Source organism: Suricata suricatta, chromosome 15, assembly GCF_006229205.1.
Source record: "Suricata suricatta isolate VVHF042 chromosome 15, meerkat_22Aug2017_6uvM2_HiC, whole genome shotgun sequence".
Classification (NCBI taxonomy): domain Eukaryota; kingdom Metazoa; phylum Chordata; class Mammalia; order Carnivora; family Herpestidae; genus Suricata; species Suricata suricatta.
The window spans coordinates 6,416,598-6,433,786 of record NC_043714.1 but is presented as its reverse complement, the minus strand read 5'-3'; the positions used below and the strand labels follow the sequence as shown (position 1 = coordinate 6,433,786).

The following is a 17,189-nucleotide window of genomic DNA, read 5'->3' as shown; positions in this document are numbered from 1 at the left end:
TCCCTTCACAATGCAGCCCATTAAGACTGAGTAAGATAGTAGTTTTTCAAATGTCAAATCTCAAGAAAAGATCACATGGTGTGTAAAGAGGGAAACATAGCCCAGTCAGAAAAACAAAATAAATTCCAGAAACCAAACTTAAAGAAAAAAGATCTCTGAAATTTTTTATTGCAAGTTTTTATTTAAATTCTAGTTAGTTAAATAAATTTTACATATGAGTGCAATGATACGGTATTTATCTTTCTCTGATAGACTACTTTCACTTAGCATAATATACTGAAGCTCCATCCATGTCATTGCAAATGGCAAGATTTCATTCTTTTTGATGGCTGAATTATATTCCATCATATACATATATGTCCATTCATCAATAGACATTTGGGCTCTCTCCACAGTCTGGCTATTGTTGGTAATGCTACTACAAACACTGGGGAGTGTGTACCCCTTCAAATCAGTATTTTTGTATCCTTTCAGTAAATTCCTACTAGTGCAACTACGGAGTCTAAGGGTACTTCCATTTTAAAATTTTTCAGAAACTTCCATACCGTTTCCCAGAGTGGTGGATCCGTTTGCATTCCTACCAATAGTGCAAGAGGGTTCCACTTTCTCCACATCCTTGCCAATATCTGTTGCTTCCTCTGTCTTTAATTTTAGCCATTCTGACAGGTGTGAGATGGTATCTCATTGTGGTTTTGATTTGTATTTCCCTGATGATGAGTGATGTTGAGCATCTTTGCATGTGTCTATTACCATCTGGATGTCTTCTTTGGAGAAGTGTCTGTTTATTGTCTATTTCTTAACTGGATTATTTGGTTTTTGAGTGTTGGGTTTGGTAACTTCTTTACAGATTATGGATACTAACCCTTTATCAGATATGTGGCTTGAAAATATCTTCTCCCATTCTGTAGGCTGCCTTTTAGTTTTGTTGATTGTTTCCTTCATTGTGTAGAAGCTTTTTATCTTGATGAAGTCCCAATAGTTAGTGTTCCCTTGGGTTTCCCTTGCCTTCAGTGACATGTCTAGAAAGAGGTTGCTCCCGCCAAGGTCAACTGCTGCTTGCATTGTCCTCTAGGATTCTGATAGTTTCCTGTCTCACATTTAGGTCTTTCATCAATTTTGAATATAGTTTTGAATATGGTGTAAGAAAGCGGTCCAGGTTCATTCTTCTGCATGTTGCTTTCCAGTTATCCCAGCACTATTTGTTGAAGAGACTGTCTTTCTTCCACTGGATATTCCTTCCTGTTTTTTCAAAGATGAGTTGATCATATAGTTATGAATCAATTTCTGGGTTTTCTATTCTTGCTATTTGCAAATCGTGCCATTTGCAACAATGTGGATGGAGCCACAGTGTATCATACCAAGTGAAACAAGTCAAAGAAAGACAAATGTCATATGGTTTCACTCATACACAGAATTAAGAAACAAAACAGTTGGATATAGGGAAAGAAAAAAAAGAGAGAATAGCAAACCATAAGAGACTCCTAACTACAGAGAACAAACAGGGTTGCAGGAGGGGAGATCAGTGGGGGAAATGGGCTAAGTGGGTGATGAGGAGGTCACTTGTGATGAGCACTGGGTATTATATGTAAGTGATGAATCACTAAATTCTACTCCTAAAACTAAAAAGGAAAAAAAAGACAATTATTTTATGACTCCAGTTATTTGAGATATCTACAGTAGTCAAATGTATCCGAAACAGAAAGTAGAATGGTGGTTTCCAAGGGCTGAGGGGAGGGGTAAACATGGAGCTGTTTAATGCGTAGAGTTTCAGTTCTGCAAGATGAAAACCTGTTGTACAACAAAGTGAATATATTTAAGACTAGTGAACTGTGAACTTAAAAACAGTTAAGATGGTAAATTCTATTTTTTTAACACATTTTAAAAAATCAAACAAAGGACTTTATCACTTACTTGTCCTCTTAAAAAACTGAAGGAGCTCTTTGATCGAAATAGTTGTCTGGATCCTGAATCTCCCTTTTCCCCATAGATAGAAATGTAGACATTTGCTACTGTTCCAGCATTCCAAAGCTCACCTGTTGCCACATGCACTTCATATACTGTCACTGACAATTAAAGAAAAATAAATTTTATATGCCAAGCAGAATTCATACGACTGAAAATTTATTTCTACCTAATCAAGGGTTCCAGTTCAGTTAAAATGCAGTCACACACTCTACCCAGTCCCTCCCACTGAACACAGCTATAAACTCTTGACCAAATGGATGGAGCAGCTATACGAAGATGCTGAAGAGTGAAAAGTAGTAGGAGGATTCAGGAAGAAGACTAGAATTTGATGTGCCATGTGGCAGTGTGTTTATCATTCTTTGTCCTCTGGCATCTCCCATCCTGAACTCAGTTCACCAAAAACCTGGAAATAAGCACTGGAGTTCAGACACAGAAACCCAGGAGAGCCCTCTTGCTCAGGCTTAAAACACAGGAAATAAAGTTCCTAACACAAAAAGAGAGTAGAGATCTTACACTATTTTATTCTCTCTTTCATTACTTCATTTTCTCACATGCCAGTGCTTGAGCACAGAGGCACACAGGAACCCACACTCTGAGGGAGAACTTCTGCCTCTGTTCAGAGGATCTGGGCTTCAGTAGGGGAGACCAAATTCCATTGCTTTCTTTGCCCTCTGTCCTATCACTACTGAGCCCTGGACATAGGACTACTGCATAAATGAACAGCCAACCAGGGAAACTAAAATACCAGCTAACCAACCAAAACTAGAAGCCAGGGAACTCGAAAGTACCAAAGAGGGTCAGGAAAAAAACAAAACCCCAAAGCTCTTCATTAACTCCTGGGCTCACCCTTAAGCTAAAGATGCCTGACTCTGATCCTATTCAGCATACCAAAGACTTTGATATGGAAACTAACAGATAAGCCTCCACCCAGGCTCCACCTAGATTCACCAGTGAGTAGTATACATATAGGGCAGATATGAAGAGCACTACAAAGGCGTTTAAGACTAAACTGACATTGGAATCACAGCCCACAGATAACAGGTGGAAACTAACCAGTGGTCAACTGCCTGTTAAGGCAAAAATATAAACATTCTCCATAGGATTTAAATGTCACCCAGGAGGAGCCAAGATGGGAGAGCTGCATGGAAGATTTATTTATTTATTTATTTTGCCTTGTCCTAAAATACAGCTAGATCAACACCAAACCACCTTGCACCCCTAGAAACTGATTTGAGGATTGACACAAGAATCAGCACAACTTGAACCACAGAACTCATCAGGCACACAGCACGGAGAGGTGAACGTGGGGAGGGAGAAGGTGGAGAGGGCAGGGAGCTGGTTTTGCTTGCAGAGAGAGGACAAGATGGGGAAGAGTACAGGAAAAGCACTCTCCCCTGAAAGCAGCCAGAGAGAAAGAGAAAGATTGGAAAAAGCTGCAAGGGACTGAACAAAAAAGAGACAAAGGAAAAATACAAAGGGAGACGGTGTAAATTCCACAGAGACACTATAAATAGGGGAGCACAGAGTCTGAAACTCTGCGGCTCAATACCTGGCAGAGCTCCGGCAGGAAGGGTGGATCCCCAGGAGCAGAAAGCAAGACCTGAGGGGTCCTGAGGCCACATGAGAGAGGCAGCTCCCTGCTGGGAAGACGTTTGGTAGAGGCTGTGCAGCCTCCCCACAGGCAAAAGGTCCCAGCGGACTCCAGAGAACAGCCAGGTTCGCTGGTGCTGGAACAAGGACATTAAGGGTAAAGCCTGGCGACAGATGTGTGTTGTGAGTTACCATAATCCTTGAAATGCTGCTGCTACACGACCACACAGAATTTTTCTGGGATGGACTGGCAACCAGCTGCAATCTCTGTACATCTGAAGCAACGTCACCCGAATGTTCCCAGAGGCAGGCTGGCACCCAGCCATTGCTCGGCAAGACCCTCCCTCAAAGGGTCCAAGTAGGTCAAAGCTGCAGGGTCCTCAGAAGTGAGGGGTGTAGAAACACAGTCCCATCTGAGATAAAACAGGAGAGGGAGGTACCACCTGGAAGGTTGACGACTTAACCATGGACAGTGCAGAAGCAAGGAGTGGACAGAAGCCAGAGACAAAGGAGCGGTGCTTGACTGATAGTCAGTGAGAGCAGAGTTCCAATGCTGGAGACTGGGTAGCTAGATAAGGTCATTTCCCCCTCCTAGGCATGTGCATACATGCCTGCATAAGCTGTAACAATCCACCCCAGGAAACTAAGCAGCGCCAACTAGTGGAGAGTGGAGCTGTTACGCCTAGCCCCTCCCAACTGGGACAACGATGCTCTAGAGAAACACCACAAGTCGCTGCCTGCTTAGTTTACAGACTATAAAGGATTTCATTGTTTGACTTAGAGAGGATGCTGGATGTAATTTCATTGGTATTTCATTCTGTTTGCTGGTCCACCTATTCAATTTTTTTCTTTTTCTTTTGTTTTCTTATTCTTGAATACAGAAAGAAAAAAATTATTTTTATTTTCCTTTTTTAACAAAAATATTTTTCTTTAATTTTTTCTACTACATTTTTTACTTCTTAATTTTTTCAATTCTATTTTATTTTCATCAGTTCATCTTATTCAATTTTATTGTATTCATTTTTTTATTTCAAACTTTTTTCTTATCTTTTCTTTCTCTTTTTCTCAATTCTATTTTATTTTCATCAGTTCATTTTATTCAATTTTACTGTATTCATTTTTTTATTTCAAACTTTTTTCTTTTCTTTTCTTTCTCTTTTTCTCTATTCTGTCAAGCTTCTTTCAATAATCAGACCAAAACATACCTAAGATCTTGCATCCTTTATTTGATTTGTTTTTTTCAATTTTTATATTTTTAATTCTTTTTCTTCATCCAAAATGATGAAACAAAGGAATTTACCCCTGAAAAAAGAACAGGAAGAAATGACAGCCAGCGACTTAACCCAGACATAAGCAAGATGTCTGAACCAGAATTTGGAATCAGGTTTATAAGAATAATAGCTGGGGTTGAAAAAAAAAAAAGCATAGACTCTCTTTCTGCAGAGAGAATGGAAGTAAAATCTAGTCAGGATGAAATGAAAAATGCTACAACTGAGATGCAATCTTGAATGGATGCCATAGTGGCAAGGATGGCTGAAGCCGAGCAGCAAATCAGTGATAGAGAGGATAAATCTGTGGAAAATAATGAAGTGGAAAAAAGACGGAGACTAAGGCAAAAGAGCACGATATAAGAATTAGAGAACTCAGTGCCTCCTTAAAAACAAATAACATAGCATCCAAATCATAGGGGTCCTATAAGATGAAGATTGAGAAAAAGGGGTAGAAGCATTATGTGGGCAAATCATAGCAGAAAATTTTCCTAACTTGGGGAAAGACACAGACATCAAAATCCAGGAAGCACAGAGAACCCCATTAGATTCAACAAAAACAACCATCAACAAGACATATCATAGTCAAATTCACAAAATACTCAAGCAAGGAAAAGATCCTGTAAGCAGCAAAGGGAAAAAAGTCCTTAACCTACAAGAGAATACAGATAAGGTTCCCAGCAGACCTAGCCACAGAAAATTGTCAGGCCAGAAAGAAGTGGTAGGATATATTCAATGTGCTGAATGAGAAAAATATGCAGCCAAGAATTCTTTATACAGCAAGGCTGTCATTCAAAAGAGAAGGAGAGATTAAAAGTTTCCCAGATGAACAAAAATTAAAGGAGTTCATAACCACTAAACCATCCCTGCAAGAAATTTTAAGGGGAGAAAAGACAGGGGGGGAAAGGCCAAAAGCAACAAAGACTAGAAAGGACCAGAGAACAAGACCAAAAACTCCAAGTCTACAAGAAACATAATGGCAATAAAATTATATATTTCAGTATTCACTCTAAACATCAATGAACTAAATGCTCCAATCAAAAGATACAAAGTAACAAAATGGATAAGAAAACAAGATCTATATGCTGTTCATAAGAGATGCACTTTGGGCCAAAAACCTGTTCAGATTGAAAGTAAGAGGACGGAAAACCATCTATCATGCTAATGGTCAACAAAAGAAAGCCAGAGTAGCCATACTTATATCAGATAATCTAGATTTTAAAATAAAGACTGTAACAAGAGATGAAGAAGGGCAAAAGATCATAATTAAGGGGTCCATTCATAAAGAAGATTTAACAATTGTGAGTACATTAAAAGAATTATTCACAATGATCAAGTGGGATTTATAACTAGGATGCAAGGCTGATTCAGTATCTGCAAAACAATCACATCAATAAAAGAAAGGACAAGAACCATATGAATCTCTAAATATATGCAGAGAAAGAAAGCATTTGACAAAATACACCATCCCTTCTTGATAAAAACTTTCAAGAAAGTAGGGACAGAAGTATCATACCTCAAGATCATAAAATCCATACATGAAAGACCCACCACTAATATCATCCTCAATGGAGAAAAACTGGGGTTTTCCTCACTCAGGTCAGGAAAACGACAGAGATGTCCACTCTTGTCACTGTTATTCAACATATTATTGGAAGTCCTAGTCTTAACAAGCCAGACAACACAAAGGAATAAAGGGCATCTAAACCGGCAAAAGGAAGTCAAACTCACTCTTCACAGATTACATGATACTCTATATTGAAAACCCACAAGATTACACACACACACACACACACACACACACACAAACTCTAGAACCGACCCGTGATTTCAGCAAAGTAGCAAGATACAAAATCAATGCACAGAAATCAGTTGCATTCATATACACCAATAATGAAACAACAGAAAGAGAAATCAAGGAATTGATCCCATTTACAATTGCGTCAAAAAGCATAATATACCTAGAAATAAACCTAACCAAAGAGGTGAAAAATCTATATGCTGATAACTATAGAAAGCTTATGAAAGAAATTGAAGAAAACACACAAAACAATAGAAAGTAGCACCTAGGTGGCTCAATCAGTTGAATGTCCAACTTTGGCTCAGGTCATGATCTCAAAGTCTGGGGGCTTGAGCCCCTGCATCAGGCTCTGTGGAATCTGGAGCCTGCTTCAGATTCTGTCTGCGTCTCTCTCTCTGCCCCTCCCCTACTTGTGTGTGTGCTCGCTCACTCTCTCTCTCTCAAAAATAAATAAAACATTTTTTAAAATTTTTAAAGGAAAAGCATTCTATGCTCATGAATTGGAAGAATACTGTTAAAATGTCAATACTACTCAAAGTAATCTACATTTTCAATACAATCTGTATCAAAATAATACCAGCATTCCTCACAGAGCTAAAACAAACAATTCTAAAATTTGTATGGAATCAGAAAAGAACCCAAAGAGCCAAAGCAATTCTGAAAAAAAAAAAAAAAAACGAAGCTAGAGCCATCACAGTCCCAGACTTTAAGATGCATTACAAAGCTGTAATCATCAAGACAGTATAATACTGGCGCAAAACAGACACACTCAGATCAATGGAATGGAATAGAGAACCCAGAAATGGACCCCAAAACAGATGGTGAACTAATCGTTGACAAAGCAGGAAAGAATATCCAATGGAATAAAGACAGTCTCTTCAGCAAATGGTATAGGGAAAAGTGGACAGCAACCTACAGAAAAATGAACCTGGACCACTTTCTTACACCATACACAAAACTAAACTCAAAATGGATGAAAGCCCTAAAAGTAAAACAGGAAGCCACCAAAATCCTAGAGGAGAAAGCAGGCAAAGACTGCTCTGACCTCAGCCGCAGCAACATCTTACTTGACATGTCTCCAGACATGTTTCCAAGGGAAACAAAAGCAAAAGTGAATTATAGAGACCTCATTAAAAAGCAAAAACAACTAGAAACAATCAGAGAGCATCACCAGATATACCAACTCTACAGGCAATATGATAGCACTTAATTCATATCTTAACAATAATCAGTCTGAATGTAAATGGACTAAATGCTTCAATCAAAAGACAGAGTATCAGAATTGAATTAAAAAAAACAAGATCCATCTATATTCTACCCACAAGAGACTCATTTTAGACTGAAAAAATCTCCAGATGGAAAATGAGGAGATGGCGAATCATCTATCATGTTACTGGAGTAGCCTGAGTAGCCATACTACTCTCAGACAAACTAGATTTTAGACCAAAGACTGTAAGAAAAGATGGAAGAAATGAAATATATCATAACTATGAGACTCTCTCCATCAAGATGGCCCAATAATTGTAAATATTTACACCTCCTACTTGGAAGAAGCCAAATATATAAATCAATTCATCACAAACATAAAGAAACTCATTAACAATAATACAATAATACTAACAGACATTAACACCCTATTCACAGCAATAGATAGATCATTGAAGTAGAAAATCAACAATGAAGCAATGGCTTTGAATGACACATTGAACCAGATAGGTTAAACAGATACTTTCAGAACATTTCATCCTAAAGCAGCAGAATATATACTCTTTTCAAGTGCACGTGAAACATGCTCCAGAACAGACCACAAACTGGCTCATACATCAGCCCTTGACAAGTCCAAAAATACATAAGATCATACCATGCATGTTTTCAGATCACAAAGCAATGAAACATGAAGTCAACCACAACAAAAAATTTGGAAAGTCCTCAAATACATAGAAGTTAAAGAATATTCTACTAAAGAATGAATGGGTTAATCAGGAAATGAAAGAAGAAATAAAAAAAATACTCAGAAGCAAATGAAAATGAAAAAACAACAGTTCAAATCCTTTGGGGTGCAGCAAAGGCAGTCCTAAGAGGAAAATATATTGAAATTCAGGCTTGTCTCAAGAAGCATTTAAGAAAGATCCCAAATATACAACCTAAACTTATACCGAAAGGAGATAGAAAAGGAAGAGCAAATAAAGCCTAAGACAGCAGAAGAATAAAGATAATAAAGATTAGAGGAGAAATAAAAATATAGAAAAAAACACAATAGAATGAGATCAATGAAACAACATTGTTTTAAATTCTTGAAAGAATTAATAAAATTAATAAATCTCTGCCAGACTTATGAAAAAGAAATGAGAAAGGACTCAAGGAAATAAAATTATGAATGAAAAAGGAGAGATCATAACCAACACTGTAGAAATACAAACAACAATAACTGAATATTATGAAAAATTATATGCCAACAAATTGGGCAATCTGGAAGAAATAGGTTACTTCCTAAAAACATACAAACTACCAAAACTGAAACAGAAAGAAATTGAAAATCTGAACAACTCCATAACCAGCAAAGAAATTGAAATGGTAATCAAAAATCTCCTAAAGGGGTTGCCTCGGTGACTCATTCAGTAATGGTCAAGTCTTGATATCACAGTTCACAAGTTCGAGCCCTGCATAGAGCAATGTGCTGACAGCTCAGAGCCTGGAGTCTATTTCAGATTTTGTGTCTCCCTCTCTCTTCCTCTCTCTCAAAAATAAATAAAGCATTTATTTTTTAAAGATTAAAAAAATCTCCCAACAAACAAGTCGAGGGCCAGGTTACTTCCCAGACATTTAAAGAAGAGTTAATACCTATTTTTCTCAGTGTCCCAAAAAATAAGAATGGAAGGAAAACTTCCAAACGCATTCTACGAGGCATCACCTTGATTCCAAAACCAAAGAACCAATTAAAAGGAGAATTATAAGTCAAGACCCCTGATGAACATGGAGGCAAAAATTCTCAATGAAATACTAGCAAATTGAATTAAATATATGTTAAAAGAATTATTCACCATGATCAAGTGGGATTTATTCCTGGGCTTACCAGGCTGATTCAATATTTGGTAATCAATCAATGTGATAAACTATTTTAACAAAAGAAAGGATAAGAATCCTAAATTCTTGTTAATAGATGCAGAAAAAGCATTTAACAAAATACAGCATCCATTCTTGATAAAAATCCTCAAGAAAGCAGGGACAGAGAGAACATTCTTCAACATCATAAAGGCCATATATGAAAGATTCACAGCTAATATCATCCTCAATGGGGAAAAATCAAGAGTCTTTACAGTTAAGAACAAGACAAGGATGTCCATTCTCACCATTGCTATTTAACATAGTAATGAAAGTCTTAGCTTCAGCAATCAGACAACAAAAATAAAAGACATCCAAATTATCAAGGAGTCAAACTTTCATGATTTGCAGACAACATGATACTCTACATAGAAAACCTGAAAGACTTCACCAAAAAATTGCCAGCAGTAACACATGAATTCAGAAAAGTTGCAGGATATAAAATCAATGTGCAGAAATCTGTTGCATTTCTATACACCAACAATGAAGAAGCAGAAAAAGAAATCAAGTAATCAATCCCATTTGCCATTGCACCAAAACAAGTAGATACCCAGGAATTAACCTAACCAAAGAGGTAAAATATCTTATATTCTGAAAACTACAGAAGACTTATGAAGGAAATTGAAGAAAATACAATGAAATGGAAAAGCATTCCATGCTCCTGGATTAAAAGAAGACACATTGTTAAAATGTTTATACTACCCAAACAATCTACACACTTAATGTAATCCCTATCAACATATCACCACCATTTTTCGCAGAGCTGAAACAAACAATGCTAAAATTTGTATGGACTCATGAAAGACCCCAAGTAGCCAAAGCAATCCTGAAAAAGAAAAACACAGGCATCACAATTCTGGATTTCAAGCTATATTATAAAACTGTAGTCATCAAGGCAATATGGTACAAGTACAAAAACAGACATATAGATCAATGGAACAGAATAAAAAATCCAGAAATGGACCCACAACTATATGGCCAATTAATTTTTGACAAAGCAAGAAAGAATATCCAATGGGGGGAAAAAAAGCCTCTTCAACAAATGGTGCTGAGAAAACTGGATGTGACGTGCAGAAGAATGAAATGGGATCCACTCTCTTACATCATATACAAAGATAAATTCAAAATGGATGAAAGATGTAAATGTAACATAGGAAACCATCAAAATCCTAGAGGAGAACACAGCAGCAATCTTTTCCTCCTCAGCCAGAGCAACTTTTGAATAGACACGGGGCTGAAAGCAAGGGAAACAAAAGCAAAAATGAACTATTAGGGCTTCATCAAGATAAAAACTTCTACACGGTGAAGGAAACAATCAGCAAAACTAAAAGGCAGCCTACAGAATGAGAGAAGATACCTCGCAAATGACATATCTGATCTGATTATATAGATCCAAAATCTATAAAGAACTTAACAAACTCAACATCCAGACAACAAGCAACCCAATTAAGAAATGGGCAGAAGACATGAATAGACATTTTTCCAAAGAAGACATCCAGATGCCTAATAGACACATGAAAAGATGCTCAACATCACTTGTGATCAGGAAAATACAAATCAAAACCAAAATGAGACACTACCTCACACCTGTTAGAATGGCTAAAATTAACAACACAGGAAACAACATGTTGGCAAGGATGCTGAGAAAGAGGAACCTTCTTGCTGTACTTATGGAAATGCAAACTGATGCAGCCACTTTTTACAACAGTTTGGATGTATCTCAAAAAAACAAAAACAGGGGACTACCCTACAAACCAGCAATTGCTCTATTATGTATTTACCCAAAGGATACAAAAAAATACAGATCTGAAGGACACCCCAATATTTATAGCAGCATTATCAACATCAGCCAAACTATGGAGAGAACCCAAATGTCCAATGACTGATGAATGGATAAAAAAGATGTGGTGTGGTATGTGTGTGTGTGTAGGTGTGAAAAATGGAATATTATTCAGCCACCAAAAAATGAAATTTTACATTTGCAACAATGTAGGTGGAGATAGAATGTATTATACCAAACAAAATAAGTCAATCAGAGAAAGACAAATACCACATAATTTCACTCATATGTGGAATTTAAGAAACAAAATAGGGGGCACCTGGGTGGCTCAGTCGGTTGGGCATTCAACTTCAGCTCAAGTCACAATCTCACGGTTTGTGAGTTTGAGCCCTGCATCGGGCTCTGTGCCAAGAGCTCAGAGCTTGAAGCCTGCTTCCGATTCTGTGTCTCCTTCTCTCTCTGCCCCTCTCCCACTTGTGCTCTGTCTCTCTCTGTCTCTCAAAAATAAATAAACATAAAAAATTTTTTAAAAAAGAAACAAAATAGATGAACATATTGTGGGGGTTGGGGGGAGAGAGAGGGAAAGAAACTACAAGAGACTCTTCACAACAGAGAATAAACTAAGGGTTGATGGAGGGAGGTGGGGGTGAGATGGGCACTTCTGTAATGAGCATTGGGTGTTGTATGTCAGTGATGAAACCAGAAACCAATATTGTACTGTGTTAACTAAAATTTAAATTAAAAATATGTGTTAAAAAAAAAAGTAAATGGCGGCACCTAGGTGGCTCAGGTCATGATCTCATGGCTCATGAGTTCGAGCCCTGTGTCAAGCTCTGTGCTGACAGCTCAGAGCCTGAAGCCTGCTTTGGATTCTGTTTGTCTCTCCCTCTCTGTCCTTCCCCCACTCATGGTCTGCCCCCCCCTCTCAAAAATAAATTTTAAAATAAATAAATACATAAAAGTAAATGGATGGAGAACAATGTATCATGCTAAACTAATCAAAAGAAAGCAGGAGTACCTGCATTAATTTCAGCCAGAGCAGGTATCAAAGCACGGAAATAAGAAGGGTATTACATAATGATAAAAATGTCAGTTCTCCAAGAGGACATGATAACCTTCATATATGTGCCTAACAAAAGAGCATCAAACTATATGGGGCAAAAACTGATAAAATTGCAAGAAAAAAAATAGATGAATCTTGTATTGTAGTTGGGGACTTCAACACCCCTCTCTCAGAAATGGACAGAATGAGCAGGCAGAAAATCAATAAGGACATAAATGAATTCAGTAACACTGCTGTCAACCATTTATAATTCACATCTATAGATTACTTGACCCAACAACAGAACACATATTCTTCCCATAGTTATGTGGAATATTCACCCAGATAGAACGAACCTGTTCTTAAGATATTTAAAAGAACAGAAATCAGACACTGTCTTCTCTCAGACTACAGTGGAATTAAACTAGAAATTAGTAACAGGTAATTGAAATTCTAAATAACACATGGGTCAAAGAAGTGATCTGAAGTAAATTTTAAAATATTTTGAACCTGAGGTGCTTGAGTGGCTCAGTTGGTTAAGTGACTGACTCTTGGTTTCAGCTCAGGTCATGATCTCACGGTTCAGGAATTTCAGCCCTGTGTCTGGCTCTGTGCTGGCAGTGTGTAACCTGCTTGGAACTCTCTCTCCCTCTCTTTCTGCCCCTGCCCTATTTGCACTCTCTCTCTCTCAAAATAAAAAAATCAACATTTAAAAAATTTTTTTTAAACTTGACTTAAAAAAATAAAAAATAAAGGTAAATAAAATACTTTGAACCTAATTAAAATAAAAACACACTTATCAAAAATTACAGAATGGAGCAAAAGCAATGCTGAGGAATTTAGAGCATTAAATGCATACATTAGAAAAGAAGAAATGTCTAAAATCAATCACTATGTTTCCACCCTGGGAAACTAGAAAAAGAAGAGCAAATTAAACCCAAAGTAAGACAAGAAGTAAAGAAATAAGACTTAGAGCAGAAATCAAAGAAATTGAAAATAAGAAATCAAGGAAGAAACTCAATGATAAAAAAAAAAGAAGTTGATTCTTTGAAAAGACTGATAAAATCAATAAGCTTCTTGCCAGGCTAACTGAGAAAAAAAGACAGAGAGAGGACACAAATTACTAATATCAGAAATTAAAAAGGAACTATCACTACAGTTCCCATGGAAAATTTAAATGGCCCTAAAGAAATGCTATGAACAACTCTATGTTCACACATTTGATAACACAGGTAAAGTAGACCAATTTGCTGAAACACACAATCTGCCAAAATTCAGCCAAGAAGAAATAATATTTCAGTTTTGTAAGATGAAGGAAGTCCTAGAGATCTATTGCACAACAATGTGAATAACTTAACATTCCTGAAATGCACGCTTAAAAATGTTAAGTAAGTTTTATTGTTTTTGTTATCTTAATTAAAAGATAAAATTAAAAATAAATACCTCCCACAGCCTGAGAAAGTCTTCTTTTACTCTGGTTATCTTAGCAACCCTTATCCACTAATAATTCCATAATTATAAAACATTTTTTCAGGTGCATATGATAGTGTACTAGTTAACCAGGCAGACGGTTTTAGATTCCTTTTCACCTTAATGATAAATATTGCCCTGACTACAGACTCAAAGATATTGAACATACCAAAAAAGACACTCTTCCAGCTCTCCTTATTTATACCACCTAGAAGTGATGTGTCTGTCTCTAGAGAAAGCTGCTACTTGTCTGTAAGACAGTATTTCATACACAGCACCAATCTTTGCTAGAGTATTACACAAAAATATGGCTAAGATCAGCTATCATTTGTTTAGCTATCAATGAGATTTAGAGAATTAAAGGCTCACCAAGTTTATTAATAGCACATGAGAGGGTACAGATGGCACAGAGATAACATATAAGAGACTTCTCCAACCCATATGAAGAAATTTGGGAGGAAATGTTTATTAATAAACTTATAAGTATCAAATACTACAAACAAAGCAAGGGAAATCAGTATGTATTTGAAAAATATGCCTTCTATAAATACAATTTTATAATTAAAATAGGAGACAAAAAAGCAAAAAATGACCCCTTTATCGTGACTAGTGTGGGCAGGAAAAGGACACCTGGCCAATGTCTCCTTCTTGGTTAAGTAAATAGGCTGATGAGGAAGAATGTCGAGAATACTTAGAAATGGTGATAAAAATGCTTATGAACGGTGAGAACAATGCTCATACAAGCCTTCGCTATTCAGCAAATAGAATTTTTCATATATTTTCAAAAATATTTTGGGGCGCCTGGGTGGCTCCGTCAGTTAAGCGTCCAACTTAGGCTCAAGTCATGATCTCACGGTTCGTGGGTTCAAGCCCCGTGTCAGGCTCTGTGCTGACAGCTCAGAGCCTGAAGCCTGTCTTCAGATTCTGTGTCTCCCTCTCTCTCTGACCCTCCCCTACTCATGCTATCTGTCTCTCAAAAATAAATAAAAACATTTAAAAAATTTTAATTAAAAAATATATATTTTAACTTCAAAAACTTAACAAAGAGTTTATTCCACCTTAGTTAAAAACCACAAAGGAATCAGGGTGCCAGGTGGTTCAGTCAGTTAAGTGTCTGATTTCGGCTCAGGTCACGATCTCACGATTCATAAGTTTGAACCCTTTATTGGGCTCTGTTTACGCTGACAGCTCAGAGTCTGGAGGCTGCTTTTAGAGTCTCTCTCTCTGCTCCTTCCCCAGCTCACATACTTTCTCTCTCAAAAATAAGTAAACATTAAAAAAAAATCAACAGCCTCTGCAAATGTTTTACTTATCTACATTCCCTAAAAAAGTTACACAAGTTATTATGTGCCTAAGCCTAATGACAGCTTATACCACATTATGGAACTCTTCTTAATCTTCACATAGTATTTGTTATAATCTATTGCTTTAGAAAACTAAAATATACATTTTGGATAGAGAATACTCTAAATTGGAAAAAATGTATTTTTATCAACTATCCATTTATAATTCTTATTTACTGTTTTCCTATTCTCTTCCAAAACAGAAACCAGCAGACACAAGGGCAAACAGCACTTGTGGACAGAGTCACCCGGATTCATGCAGGACTCAGTGGCTCTCTAACCCTGAGCCAAGCCTATTTCTCAGCCATGGTTACATAAGGCTTGAACACACCTCTGCTTTTGGTGAAATGCTTAAAAAGTGTTTGAGCAGTTCTGTTTTCATTCCTTCATGAGTAGGAAAATTTTCAAAACTAAGATAGAAGCTGGTAGGAAAAGTATACATTGACTTGCATTTCTTAGCCCTGGAATAACTTTATTGGGCTTTCAATTTTCTCATGACCTTTTAAAAATTAATTTTCTTATTTTGATTAAAGAGCCATTTCATTTGACCTGCCTCCAGAGGTAACTGTTGACAAAAACCTATTCCTGAGTGCCAGTGCACAAAACAACTAACCCATATTTAGATGCAGTTGTAACTGGTAAGAAATGAGCCGTTGTTTAATCAATTCATTTGTTCATTTATTCATTCATGCAACATGTATTTACTGAGTTCCCTGTCCCTCAGCATTGAGGCATCAAGCGTAATCTGGGCAGCCTGGACTTGGATAGTTGGGTCTTCCCTACCTGGAAGCATGGGCTGTCCTTCGTTTAAAACAGGAAATTCTCGACAGATTTCCCCGTCCTCTTGATCTCGTGCTAACCATCGCTGAACAGGTATATAAAACTTTTTTCCAGAATTCATGTTCCACAACTGTATCTACAGTAGCAACAATATTTCTCGTGAAAAATGTAGGAATAGTTTATCAAAGAGCCAAATAAAAGTTTTCATCCTAGCCTGACACGTAGCTCACAGAAGACCATGTTACTTTTTTATAGTACAAGAAGTTGTTGAATACTTGACAAGAAAAGTGCTAATATCTTCGTTTAGTACCAAATCAAGTAAAACTGTATTTCTTTTCTTTATTTTGAAATTTTTCTATTTTTAATTTCTCTATATTGAAATTCTAAACATGCCAATTTCCTCCCAAACTTTCTAATTGTCATCAATATCTTCCTATTTAGAAAGATATATTTCTAATTTTTAAAAACCTATTACTTTCCTATTCTAGTCTCTTAGTAATACATTTTTCATTTCAAAATGATTTTATAAAATGTTGGGGCCCAGTAGGCAATAATAACCCTAAAACAATATTTGGCCTCTTGGGCCGCACATGTGGCTTCTGTTCATCCTATGATTTTTCTCATTGCTTTGCAAAGAGGCATATACTTTTAGGCTTTTTGGTCAGTCAGTGACCTTCCCTTACTTTATTTTCTGGCTCTTTGTCTGCTGTTGGGAGTGAACCTAATCCTCTCCCAAAAGATTTGCTTAAGGATAAGCATCCCACCCTTGAATAACTAATGAAGGGCCTTAAGGAATGTATATCTCCTCATAGAATTCTTCAGGCTTATCATATGTTTAAAACCAGACTATTATTAGGGGATTCTTCTTTTTGCAATGACTTAAACCTCTTACATACTGATAAGAATAACCTTACCCGGAGCATGTCTTTACTTCAGGGACCTTGAACTATGTAATCCTTAAAGAAATGATGTAATCACCCAGGGTATATAAGACCCTGGCTATCTTAATAAACGTGGCTTTTACCAACCACCATCCACGTTGTCTGTC

At 36.8% G+C, this 17,189-nt stretch overlaps 1 protein-coding gene across 1 annotated transcript in view; it reads right to left on the bottom strand.

Moving 5' to 3' along the window:
• LOC115279459 (lipoxygenase homology domain-containing protein 1-like) overlaps positions 1-16,262 on the bottom strand; it is a 38,157-nt gene extending 21,895 nt beyond the window's left edge. The window contains exons 1-2 of the mRNA XM_029924008.1: positions 16,145-16,262; positions 1,912-2,063 (exon numbers count right to left, since the gene is read on the bottom strand). Of these exons, the coding sequence (XP_029779868.1) occupies positions 1,912-2,063; positions 16,145-16,262 (270 nt within the window). The remainder of the gene's footprint in view (positions 1-1,911; positions 2,064-16,144) is intronic.
• Positions 16,263-17,189: the final 927 nt, after the last annotated feature.